Source organism: Hibiscus syriacus, unplaced genomic scaffold, assembly GCF_006381635.1.
Source record: "Hibiscus syriacus cultivar Baekdansim isolate YM2019G1 unplaced genomic scaffold, ASM638163v2 tig00110597_pilon, whole genome shotgun sequence".
Lineage (NCBI taxonomy): Eukaryota > Viridiplantae > Streptophyta > Magnoliopsida > Malvales > Malvaceae > Hibiscus > Hibiscus syriacus.
This window is the reverse complement of record NW_024062795.1, coordinates 4,197,094-4,210,783: the sequence shown is the minus strand read 5'-3', so window position 1 is coordinate 4,210,783 and position 13,690 is coordinate 4,197,094. Positions and strand designations below refer to the sequence as shown.

At 32.0% G+C, this 13,690-nt stretch overlaps 2 protein-coding genes across 2 annotated transcripts; both read right to left on the bottom strand.

Annotated features, from left to right (window-relative positions):
- Positions 1–4,242: 4,242 nt before the first annotated feature.
- On the bottom strand, positions 4,243–7,178 carry LOC120134077 (serine/threonine-protein kinase CDG1-like). Its single transcript, XM_039150553.1, has 10 exons — positions 6,878–7,178; positions 6,617–6,840; positions 6,465–6,538; positions 6,245–6,363; positions 6,036–6,151; positions 5,375–5,935; positions 5,033–5,284; positions 4,772–4,935; positions 4,462–4,689; positions 4,243–4,378 (listed from the first exon to the last, which is right to left on the bottom strand). Exons 2-10 carry the CDS (start codon positions 6,753–6,755, stop codon positions 4,295–4,297), a joined length of 1,737 nt encoding a protein of 578 aa, XP_039006484.1. The 5' UTR covers positions 6,756–6,840; positions 6,878–7,178; the 3' UTR covers positions 4,243–4,294.
- A 4,454-nt stretch (positions 7,179–11,632) lies between these two features.
- LOC120134226 lies at positions 11,633–13,437 on the bottom strand (the record flags this gene model as incomplete). The annotated part of the gene is made up of 7 exons (XM_039150701.1): positions 11,633–11,813; positions 11,902–11,959; positions 12,053–12,117; positions 12,223–12,363; positions 12,480–12,526; positions 12,634–12,667; positions 13,313–13,437. Coding segments are annotated over 7 exons (597 nt in total), but the record flags the coding sequence as incomplete, so codon positions are not given.
- Positions 13,438–13,690: the final 253 nt, after the last annotated feature.

The window sequence follows — 13,690 nt, the reverse complement described above, 5'->3', positions numbered from 1 at the left end:
ACAAACGATTAATGCTTAAAAATAGGGATTTTTTACCCTAAAATGAAACTTAGGGACCAAAATGCTCTAAAAGGGAACAAAACTAAAGTGATTATTATTAAGTCAAACATTAGGGATATTTTACCCTAAAATAAAACATTAGGATTCAAAATACTCAACAAAAAAAAGTAGGAGTCAAAATGATTATTTAATCAACCGCTAGATAATTTTTATCATTATATCAATATTTTTTATGAGAACCAAATGCATTCTAAATGTATTTTGATTATTTAGGTTTGAATTAACCTTCCTAAACTCACATTATCACATTAAATGTATGTAGAAATATGCCTCAATATATACAGGGTAAATTACATTCAAAGATTAGTTAAATATAGATTTGGTAATAAATCGTTCATTTAAAAAAAAGTTACAAACATGTTTATTAATTAAAATATTATTATAAACGGGTTATTTGTGATTGAATATTGAAGGAAATAATAATATGTATTGATATAATAATAGATTTAATTTTCAAACCTTATACAATCCATTAATTTGGTTCTAATTCGAAACAATCCAATAAATTTAATCTTTTGTATTTAAAAAACTCATCATTTTAGTCTTTGTTAATTTCCTAAATTGCATGTTATTTTCTCATAAATGATATATTACTTTCCTGTTATAATAACAATTTAATAGTAACTTATTTGTATTTTATGTTAGAATGAACTTATCCAACTATTGCTTTAATCCTATGAGCTCATTTGGTTTGATAGTATTGTAAAAAAGAAAAAGCCTAATTAACGAAAACTTTAAATGTGAATGATTAAATTTGTTGAATTGTTTTGAATTATGACAAATTGATAGAATATATAAGTTTTGGGGACTAAAAATGTTATTATACCAGACGACAATAGACATTAGATTCAATTTTAAAGATGGAGTGATCTGTTTATTACAATATTTTAATTGAATGTCATGTTTGTAACTTTTAAAAGAAGAGTGACATGTTTGTAACTAAAACTACAATTAAATGGCCTTGGGAGTAGTTTAGCATAAAAGTGTATATATCTGGGTATGGTCTCCACAGCAAAACCTGCTGTATTTGGGGCTTTCCTTGTCTGTGTTTGTGCAGCAACCACACATGCATGCTTGATGCTTCCAGCAATTAACCATTAACTATATATATATAATACAAAAGACAAGCCACTGTTACACGTGGAACCCTATAGAATTGCAGTGGAAGCATATATTTATCTAATTATAAATGCAATTATCCATGTTATAGGCTCGATGATATATATAATATTTGCAAAATGGGATGGCATTATTGGATATTCCATCCACTAGAGAGGAACATTAGCATATATATAATAATATTGGTGTAAAAAGATAAAAGATGTTGAAGTTGCAGATGAAGTTAATGAGCAGCTAGTTAATTTCAACCCATTTTATGGGTTACTCTTTGTTAGGTTATTGTGGTGGGGGTGGCACAATAAGTAAATGAGTAGTGGTCGCATGAATCATAATAAGCAAAAAGAAAATGGGCATTTGTTCCATGTCCATCATCGTCATCAAGAAAAGGAGTTGGTTAATGTGAGGCATGCACTATGTCAGGTGGATTTCACATATAGCATTGGAACCCGACACACGCAACTCGTGTAGAGTCGATGGCATGTGTGATTCTCGTGCAACTTTGACTGGATGAACAAACACTCTTTCTCAATGAACCCTTATCCCTTTGGTTTCATTACAGCAAAGCAAGATGTGCCTTTTTCTTTTCTAAATTTGACTTATTCTAGGTTTCCAGGAAACTCACTTCCCACCCATTTGACCCTTCCGGTCCTTGTTTTCCTCTTTTTTTGACGTTTTCAAAACAAGTCCCACTTCAACCCTATCTCCTTTCTTTTCAACTTTTACACTTTGAATTTTGAACCAAACCAAGTTTTGTGCTACCAAAAGCCACTCCTGACCTCACACTCTTTATAACCCCACTCTATATCATAAACGGACAACAGCTTTATGCTCTAGTTGGTGGCATTTTGGCTACATCGGGTAGGAACAACAGCTTTTTATTACCTAAAATTGATAATACTATTGGTTCATGTCCTTAAAGGAATTGTGTTGAATTTCGTCGAATTGTTTGAACACATTGTCAACTAATATCGTATTAAAATTTAATTAATCACATTCGATGAATAATAAATTAATAGATAAATTAAATATTTAATTTTTTTTTAAAACCATACCAGTAATTGAAAATCATGTGCTTTGAAAGCTATATGATCTAGAAAGATGAGTTAAAAAGAGATAATATATTGAAAGAAACTAGTATGATTCTACTGCTGAATGAGTGGTTGCGGAATTCATTCATTTCACGGGACCCAACCTATTCCACCGCCGAGCAATGGGAGGTCCGCACTTGCCCCTCACACGCTAATGCCATCAATTGCAACCTTTCATTTCTCCCACTAATATTCAAATCAAAACCAACGTTAAAAGGAACATCCAAATTGGTCAATTTTATGGTAAAAAAAAGCATCTACTGCTCAACCTATAATATATGTTATGCGACCCTTCATATAAGTGAACTTTTCATTTTGAGATCTTCCAATGTCACCTATGCGAAATTTAGAGGACGCAAATGCAAGACCTTGCAAACTCTTATAGTTGCATCCCACAAACAATCACATATCAATCACCTACTATCTCTATAAACACACCCATATAAATCATTTTCATCATGTGTTGACAACTGTAACCTTCTAGTCTAAGCTCTCAAATCCTATGATGTTAATACGATATAAGAGATATGACAACTCCTAACTGACACGTATTCAAACCATTATAAATATCAATTCCATGAAGAGAAAAAGACATACACCATCTTTCACCGTAAATCATCATCATCTCTAAGGCTATCGGAACCACCATCAGAACCACACATCTTCACCTTAAACCATCCTCTGTTGTTGGTCACTTCACCTGTTAATAGAATGTAACATTTTTTTGAATAGTATGAAGTGATTAAAAGATAATAATCGTTCATAATCATTTTTAATCATTGATAACGCACACACCCTGCACACATATCTATTCAAATTCATGACCTCTGAAGAGAACAACACTTTCCCTTTTATTGAAATCGCTTGATGGATTCATCCAACATATTTAAATCATATTGAATTTATTAATTACGTGTTACGATATAATTTACTAACAAAAAAATTATACCGGGGATAATAATGACGTAATGTTTTGCTTTAAAACTCATGGGCTGTTGGATCCAACAGGCAAAACCGGATATAAAAGCCTTCAAAAACTGGGTCTGGTAAGTTTAAATTGAGCGAAACTGGGGTCTTAGTATTTGAAGCTGCTTTGGAAATGGCCCAGATAATGTTCACAACTGTTCAACAAGTATAGCTTGGTGTGCATGGTAAAACAATAAAAACTATCTTGAGCGACATTGGATGTATAGTATACAAGTTGTTGAGTACTGAAATATCAACAAAATTTGTAAATTTAACGTGGAAGCTATACAAAGTTTAGAAGGATGTATTAATCTTAGAGGATAATGTTTAATATAATAATTAAATTAATTAGGATGAAATTACCTTAAGGCAGTAATTCACAGTATTATAAACTAAAATATCAGAATTACATTTCAAAAGCATTTATCGGACATCCATTATGATTCACACTATCTATTACTCAAAACATTAATATATATATATATATATCTATATCAAACTATATAAATCTTTTCCGTTAACATGATCCTCTTAAAATTCTTCTAAATCAATCTCAAGACCTTGAAAAACTTTCGAACCCATCTTATAGACTTCCAACACCATTATGTGAACTAGTTTACTAGTCTCCATCATTCTTATCGTACATCAACATAATTTTACTTAATAATATGCCCTCTTTTTCGTTTGTATTATTATGTGGGCTGGATTGAGATAAAAGGCCAAACTCATGGGACCCACTGCATCAAAAGCCCCGAACCATCATTCGTAAACACTACTACAACCGAAACGCGTGGCCGAATTAATGGCTAGATGGTCAGGCGATAGCCGCGATATTGGTTCACACTTGGCGGTGGATCTCAACCCAAGGCCATAGCGCGTGGAATTTTCCTCTTCTCTCCAGAGTCGCGACAAAATAACAGCTGAAATGGACCCCACTAGCGCGCACACACCGCTGAAAATGAAATGGACCCAAGATCTTATACAAAGGACAGATTACCTGTCTCATCTTAGGACGAAGTCGAGCCGAACGTGTGATGCAAAGTGATGCTGCTCGAACCATCCTATGCATTTGAGTCATCGATATTTCCATTCAAATTTGGATCCAGTATGCCTTTCACATCTCCACTCTCTATTATTGGCTTTGCCTTCAATTTTTCAAGTACATAAATTTTATTTGATCATTGATGCAGATGTGAATGGAACACTTTATTTTAGAGAAGACTCTTACCCACATGACCAAGCTTTGCTGGCCTTTCAGATTCTCAAAGCTTATCGGTCTTTTTCCTGATAGCAATTCGAGTAGAACAACGCCGAAAGCATAGACATCGACCTTGTCACTAAGTTTACCGTACATAAAATATTCAGGAGCTAAATACCCGAAGGTTCCAACAACATCAGCTTGAATTAGGAATGATGAATCAGTTGGTCCCCATATTGCTAACCCGAAGTCAGATAACTGTCACATCGGGAAAAAAACAATGACCACGCGATCGATTTGTGACGTATTTCATTTTCGAACAATGTATCATTTAAATTACCTTTGGTTCGAACCCATCTGAAAGAAGAATATTTGAAGACTTCACATCTCTATGAATAACAGGTCGAGAAAGCTCATTATGTACGTAGTTTAGGCCTTCAGCAATTCCAACAGCAACGTTATATCTGAGTTCCCATGACAAGGCATGTTTTCCTTTTTTGTTCCCTACAATATATGTTAGATTGGATCAATGGTTTACCACAACATTTATCAAGCAAAGGAAAAAAAAAACACAGATCTAGTTGAAGTCGTAGTGTTGTACTCTGCAGAATTTCTTCTAAGCTTCCCTTGGACGAGAAATCGTAGACAGATATTAGATCATGATCTTTAATGCAGACACCAATTAGAGGCATGATGTGTTTATGCTTAAGTGAGGAGATGATGTCGATTTCATTCGCAAAATCCTTGCATGCCTCTTTCGATGACTTCAGAATCTTGACAGCCACTGCTTTGCCATCAGGAAGGATCCCTTTAAAAACACGGTTGCTCCCTCCTTTTCCGATTAAGTTCTCTGCTATGAAACAGAATCTTAGAAAACTTAAAAAACACAAAAAAAGTAATTAAGAACACATCATTGGTTGCAAGGCAAGTTGGGGATAAAAACCTGTGGAGAATTGATCAGTTGCATCTTTTAGAATTCCATAATTATACCATCGGCAATCTGATGAATTCGTTTTCAGGAGTATATCCAAGCATTTTTGCAACTCATATTGCATAGATGAATTGGTCCCAGTCCCATCATTGTCATCTTCAGTTTCACTCTGATCTATTTTCTTGATTTTTGAACATCGAGGAGTATGATCATGAGGGGAACGACTTGGTAAGTTCATCACCCATTTGACAACCGACAAACTCCTGGCATGCTTTGCTTGTGGTGTTGCTTCACTAGCCCTCAGGAGGAGGGGCCAACCAGGCTTATAGTCTAAATTATCTATAGCAAAAAGAGGAATCGACCGTATAGTGATTCTCTTGTCTTCATGAATAACATTCAATGTTTCAATCTTTGAATCTTCACTACTGGCTCTTGATCCATCTTTGGAGCTTCGAATCCGTTCGAAACTGAATATCTCAGACCCTACTTCAGAGTCACCATATTCTGATTGACATTCTCTAACACCAAGGTTGTCGGACAAACAAAGACTTGGTCTCGGATCACCTTTAAGACCTGACATAATTGAAAGTACATCATCTAATTACTTATGAAGTCCACGGTAGAAACATGAAACAAGTTCCTTCTTATTTCTAGGACAGGTTAAAAACCAGACCTGGTGATTCACTATTGTTGGATCTTTCGAAAACAAATTTTCCATTGTTGATGGCCAGAACATTGGTAGTCGTTGGCAATCGCTTCGCGCAATATCTAGCCGTGGAAGTCCAACCCCTGAAAACATTATCTGTTTTTCTGAGTAATGAGACTAAGAATCACACCAATTTAAACAACTGAAAAGGTTTGAGTCTTTTTAACACAACTTACCCAAGAGCACCAAGCTTGTCTATACCCACAACTAAAGCAACAGCAGCATAGTTCACCGCCTCTCGAATCAAAACTTTTCGTATCGAACTTCCTTTACAAATCTCACCTTTAAGATTAACCTGAAAGCCAAGCATGAAAATTCTGGTAAAGATCAATATCTTTTTTTCATTCTTTTAAAGTGAAAGCCATCGAAATCCAGAGTTTCGGTAATGAAAGCAACCTTCTTTATAGAACACAGGCCTTCATATGCTTCTAGATAACGCTCTAACAACAACTTCTGCCCCAAAGCATGATCTACATTGAAACTTCAATTTAGTATTTAGAAGGCAAATTGTACAAAATTCACTGAAAAAGCAATGAAAAATGGCTTACCGGAACTCGGGGAAACATGAACTGCAACAACACAATCACCAGGCTGAGCAACTTTTACAATAGCCCAATTAAGCAAATCCCGGCTTTGATTATCAAATCGAATACCAACCACAACATTTTTCTTTTGAAAGCAAGGCATATTTTCTTCTCTTACTGCTTAGTTACACCTCAAATTCTTCGAAATATTCAAATCAATCTCTCCATACAACAAATCACCATCACCATGTTCTTTCAAGCTTAAAAAAATCCAAAAATACCCCAACAACACTGGGCACTTAACAAGTTAACCCTTTGAGATTATCAATGATACCCCATTAACATATTTGCATTTGAAAACCCAGACACAGAAAAAAAAAAGGAAACCCAGATCGAAGTGATGGGGGAGAGCCATAAGCTAAGATTGTTTAATAGACTAAACAAATCTACCGAAATTTTTGAGATAAAGAATACAGATAAACACAACAAGACAAGTGATTTGAGTACCAATACGTATTATTTTTTATAAATTATATTGCCGCCAAAGAACATCATCCCTTCTACCTGCTGCGACCAATTTGAATACTCTTTCGTATGTAAATGTAAACCAATTATAGAACAACAAAAACAAGTTATATTTTTTTTTTAAAAAAAGGAAAAGTTGGGTGATGATGCAGATATTCAATCCACTTTGTTTTTTAAAAATTAAATATTTAATTCTTTTTTGAGAAAGGGTCTTGAGATAAAAGTGTCGGCGAAGTACGAAAAAATATAAAAGAAAAGAAGGAATTCCCGCTAAGAGTGGGCAACGAATTTCATTTCAGAGATGACAAGGAAAAATATTAGAAGAATAAGAATTATTTATAAGCTTGTTAAAGGAACCGGCAAATTTCGCGCGAAACCCATGGTCGCAGGTCGTTTTGAGGGAGAATGAAGTGACAGAAACCGGCTACTGCGGGTTGACCAGCACTACCCTTTTGGATCTTTGCCTCTTGATTCTTGTTTTTTCAGGGTAAATTTATTTTTATTTTGTAATTTTTTTGGGGAAAAGATCTTGTTAGATATAATACGAATCATCAAGTAACTAAAAATAAAAAAATAATACACAAATTGTTAATTTTAAAATGATTTCTTTAATTAATTGTTTTTTTCTAATTGAAATATGGCTGTGTTTCTTAAATTAATGTAGACATGAGATTAGGTACAACCAGTGCTTAACTTCAAAAATTTTATAAACTAAATATAAACAATTTCAAACTTGTATTTATTATTATTATTGAGATTTTGGCAAATCTCAAAGATAGGTCGTATATCATTCATCAATTAATTTATTGAATGTTTCTTTTTAATTTTTGGTGGGTATATTTAAAGATGACAATTTAATTTTAATTTGATTTGATTCTATAAATATATTTTTAAAATTTATTATTGATTATATGTCTGTTTTAAATTTTATTGAAGAATCTAAAAAGTAAATATTAAGAACGTGTATAATTATTTTAATCTCATTTGTGGATTTTTTTTCCCACAAATCATGTAGGATAAGGACCACTTACACTAGCGTTTGGTGGGTTTTATACACCTCCATAAATTCTTGTACGGAATGATCTTTTAATAATTTAATATTTCGTTTTATATAGACTATTCATGTCAAATTTTAAGTAAAATAAATATATTTAATTATTTATTTTATATAAAAACTTAATTTTTAGATATTTATATTAATAAATATATTATTTTAGATCTATACGATAAAAATATCAGATTGATTCAAAAATTTACATGTATCTCTCCCTTAATAATATGCTCTGAAAAATCAGCATTTATGATAAACTTATGATTTATTTGAGCCAAGTGAATGAAGTAGAGCTAGTTATTATTTAAGGTGATAATAGTAAAAGCAATTGAATAAACTAAGAAAAAAAAACAGGTTGATTTTATCATGATAAGAATAGTCAAATTTCCAGTTACTGTTTCAGTAATTAAGGTAAGGCGGATCACTTTTGAAACATGGGACAAAAAGGTTTCGGGAAGGTGATTGGAAATGACGTACCCTGATTATTAAGCATGAGCTGAACCTAACCTATGTGCCATCTTAATTGCTTTTTAGTGCACCCAAGTACACATGTACAAACCAATTTGATTACCCTATTTTATTCTGTACAAAACGTATAATGAAATGTAATATAATATATTAGTCGTTTCAAGTGATATATCTATAAATATTTTTTAAAGTAGATACACATATATTAATAATATAAACTTTTTATATACGATAAATACAAATAAAATTTCAAGACGATTATAATTGATAAAATAAGTAACTAATTAAATAAAATTCAAGTTTTAAGATAAATTCCCCAACCACTTTTTTTCCTCTCTAAATCCTTAAGGTTGTCAACTTTTTTTAATTTTGTTTGACAGGCAATGATATTGATATTTATATTGTTCGTCGATCCTTTGCATTTTTTGTTTCTCATTTTTTTTTCTTTTAATAATTTTATATTTTTTACACGTTTTCGGTTATTTGACCATTTATTTTGCAAAATTTTTAAATGTTAGATTTAATGTCTCATCGATTGATCAAGATGTCACATATTTATTATCATGTTGAGTTTCTCTGTTTTGGACCCTCAGGTTGGACTTGAATACACGATTTACGTTCGTAGATAGTTTTCTTACGATGTTCAGTTTTGATTTACAATTGTTAGTAGTCTTTCAATAATTTAATCACTTGTTGTGATTCGTTTTCTAATGTAATCACATATTTGTTTCTATTTATATTTTGTTCAAATTTTAATCGTTTCCTTATATAGTCATTGTATGATATCGAGTGACTAGTTTATTGTGTCTTATAAAAATTATTTTAATTATATATTTAAAATAAAAAAAATTTATAATTTTAAATATTTTTAGTAAAACTAATGGATCTATTTACATAAAAAAACCATTTTTTATTTAAATCAGTTGAATTCGAAATTTATATTACTTTTTGAACGTGCAGAAATTTTGGTGTGAATGAATTCCATTTAATTAGTAGAGGAGTATTGGTCGGACAAAATTTGATATTTTGGACTGCTTGGTAAAATTTGAAATATTATTTGGCGTTTTTCACCTAATTCATGCGTCTTTTTAATCACACGTGTAATTTTGCATCAGCGGATCCACCGACTATTGTCATACAACATGCCACGTGTACATTATTGTCAGTCAATCGTTGAAAAATATGCTTTACGTAAAAAAATCGGTCCAAATTATTTTTAAAGTAAATTTTGCATGAGATCAGAGACCGTTTAATTACATGTTCAGAGGTGGACCATATACAAGTCAGACAGTAGAGGAAAAAAATGTGTTACAATAGTATAAAGTTTTATTTAAAAATAAAAAAAATAAAGAACATAATATGAAAGCGAACAACAAAAATAATAATCATCGACGATTAATAATTAATATTAAGTCGTTAGCTAAATTAAAAAAAGGACACAAAAAATATAAAAAAAGACGGTTAAAGAAAAGTTAGAAAACCCTAATAATTCCTTTATGAGTATAAGTTTAATTAATTGAATTAAAAAACACAATTTATTTAAGTTAACATGTGAAATTATAAATTTTAATGACAATATTTCAAAAAAATTATATTTGACTTTTGATGAGATAATGAATGATGAACAATTTTGGGTTTATTAATAAAGAAATTTATTTGGGGAGAAAAGAATGATGGTGCTATGCTAATAATAATGATTCAACTTCTTTTTTCTTTTATGGTTTGGTTTGATGTGAATTACAGTGATATAAAAACACAATGAATGTATTTGAGAGAAATTGACATCACAACCATTGCTGTTAACAATGGTGGCTTAAAAACAGGGCCGAAAGCCAAGACCATGCCATGCTCATCTTTATGGTTTCGTATTTATAATAATCACATTCAAATAACACGCAGAAAAGTAATGACCGACAACCATGGAAGCAAGACGACTAAAACAATGATCTACAAAGTTAACTTTCACCCGTCCTTATTTTAGAATAAGGACAGGCTACATGGTTGGGTCATCTAATTATAAAAAAAACGTTAACTTTAGCCATTAAAAAATATTTTTTGAAATAGATCACCGAAGTTAGGTTGTGTTTTCATTTTAGCCACCAACTATCCAATTTTTCATTTTAAAATCACGCTTTTTTTTAAATGATATGAGGTTATTACAAAATAATATATGTTTAAAACTTTCTTAATTTATTGATAATCTACAAACACTCTTCAAATGTAACTTATCAAACTCAAAACCTCTAAGAGAATAATATTTCCTTTTTTTTTTCTTCAATAACGCATATAAATGCACCATATGATACCTCAAAAGCATTTTAGATTTTAGTATAATATAAATTGAAATGTCAAGAATTATTATTACATGTGAAACTGATGAAAAATTATAATTTTTTTAATAGTTGATAATGGGTCATGAAAGAATTATTGTAAATCAAAAATAGAAAATAATTTTTGAAAAACATTATTAGTCCAATAATAAAATATTACACGAACTAAACATACCTAAAAGAATTTCAAATTCGAATAATAAAATATACCAAATCCAAGCCTCCCCTCTATTGATCAATTAGTTTTTAATATTTTCATTAAGCGCCAGAAGTGGGTAAATATTCATCACCAATCCCCAAACATTTGTCTTTAACTTCAATATTGTATTGGAATTTGCACATTAACCTACCTTCTCGGGTTTTTGCTACCAGCCATGTCCTTAGAGACCCTCCTACCCTTTTATAATCGGCAATGTGCCAACATTAGTTCTTTTAACTTTTTTTTATTTTTTGTAAATTAGCGTATTATTTTATTCTTCTAAAAAGATTCTTGGATGTTAAAAAGATTCCACCATTAATTTACACCTAGTGGACACAGTGTTATAGAATTAGGCTAACTTAGTGGACAAAGTGTTATAGAATTAGGCTAACTAACAGTCTATATATATATATATATATATATATATATATATATATATATATATACTAATTAAATTTCTCAAGGATTGTTTAACTTCAGTGCACCAAAACACAAAACATATGGCACCATGGAGTGAAAGGTTAATCAGTTTCCCATCGCAGAGTCCAATTGAATTCCAAAGTTTGCTCCTGCTCTACTTTCCTTCTCTTTGAATCTACATGTTTGTTTCTTTGTAGAGATGTGTCTTGTTTTACAACAGATTCTTTCCTGAGCGATGATGAATGAATCTTTAAAGCAAAAGAAAAGAAGACCGAAAATACGAATCATCGACAATGAGCAAAGGTTTATAATTTATCTCTTCTCTGACCCAACCATTTTAGATACTCCATTTGCTACTTTGGAACCCATTTCCCCTGGCATTTTATAACATATTATCAAACGTCGATAACGGGATATAGCATAAGATTAGCAATCAACATAAGCAGAGATGGTTTATAATCAAACACCTGTAACTGCATTAAGAAATCTTATGCCCTGCGAGTGTCTATTTGTTGTCACCTTATCTCCATTGCTGCTCATTCAAATACAGTTCAAAATCAGTCGATTCTCTACTTTGTTCTGTTTCTAAACGGGCTTATAGTTGCAGAAGGGATAATTGATGCTATCGGTGAAATACCTTAGTGCACGTTTAAGTGCTTCCACAGACAGTAGTTTAACTGGCTTAGACGGCTTTTTCAAGTTTGTATTATCAGATAGAGGATAAACCATGTATATTCCTTCTGATATAGGAGGATTTCTAAATGCTGTTCTCAAGTTCCTGTGAGATAAGAGGGCAAAAAATGTCAACTTGTGAACATCGAAAAAGGGGTTAATTGAACAATTTAATTTGACAATAAAAGGACACGGTAATGAAATGAATCATCAATCACCTACCCTCCCATTAGTTCGGTTCTCTTTGTGGAATATTTTTCTGATGCTTTCTAAAGAACATAACAGAAAAGAGTTATCTAGGGATGATTTACAAGTTACAACCTACTCCAGTGATGCTGGTAAAACAAGACAAAGATAAAGGTAGTGCAATGCCTACGGATTTGTGATATTGGCAGTAAGCACCTTGACGCCTGAAATAATAGAAGAAAACATTAAGAGTGAAAATAGAAAGAGATAAATTACGCAGACAAACAAACAAGGAAAATTGGATAACATATAGCCTTGTATTCAATTGATTTAAAGTAGCTGCATGATAAAACATAAGATACCAAATTGTATGAGAGAACATAACAAAGATATGAAATAGCTTCAAAAAAACTCAACAAAGTATGTAGTCATGATTTCATATCTAATTTTGTATCTAAGAGTTTCTCAAGAATCAGTCGAGCGCACAATTCATCAATCCACATTTCAAACATTCAGCACAAACCAGACTCCTTTGACATGAACCTACCAATGAAGTTTTAAAAAGTGTTGAGCATTTTCTGTTCTTTTGACATGACAGTTACCATGAATTGTAGGAAAGTTTTTACAAGCAAACTTCATTCATTCATTCAAAAAGCCTACTAGCATCATTGTAAATGATTTTTCCTTTAAAGTGTTTCCTGAGATGCTTGCTACTCTTACATCACTCAGATCAATCAATTACGCATACCATTTATTACAAAACAGATGTTTCTCTCGATCCCATTTCTAGATCAGGTCAAGTACACAAGGTCCATTGTGCAAAGACAATCAATATATCAAAAGAACCCTAAGGAAGACATGTAGCATACTTATTTACAACAAGCGTGCAAGCCATCCCATCTTTTCTTTTTCCCTTGCAGACTCCATAGTCAGCTGAGGTACCAATCTTTAGAATTTGGTTGGATGCAGTAGCTCTCAAGGAAAATCCAGATCCCTACAAAACAACACAGAAGGTATTACTTTCTTCATGAAGGGTACCAGATATAACCCAATTAAAACATGGCAAAATTGATACCTTGGAGTCTTTGCGAACACTGCAACTGAACAATGTAACAACTGTTCCAACCTGCTCCTTACAATTCTGCTCATAAGCATCACCAAACAAAAAAAGAGAAATGGTATTTTCATCTAAGCACCCAATTTTCCATATGCAATAGCTCTGCCCAATTGAACTAGTCTTCGGAGTT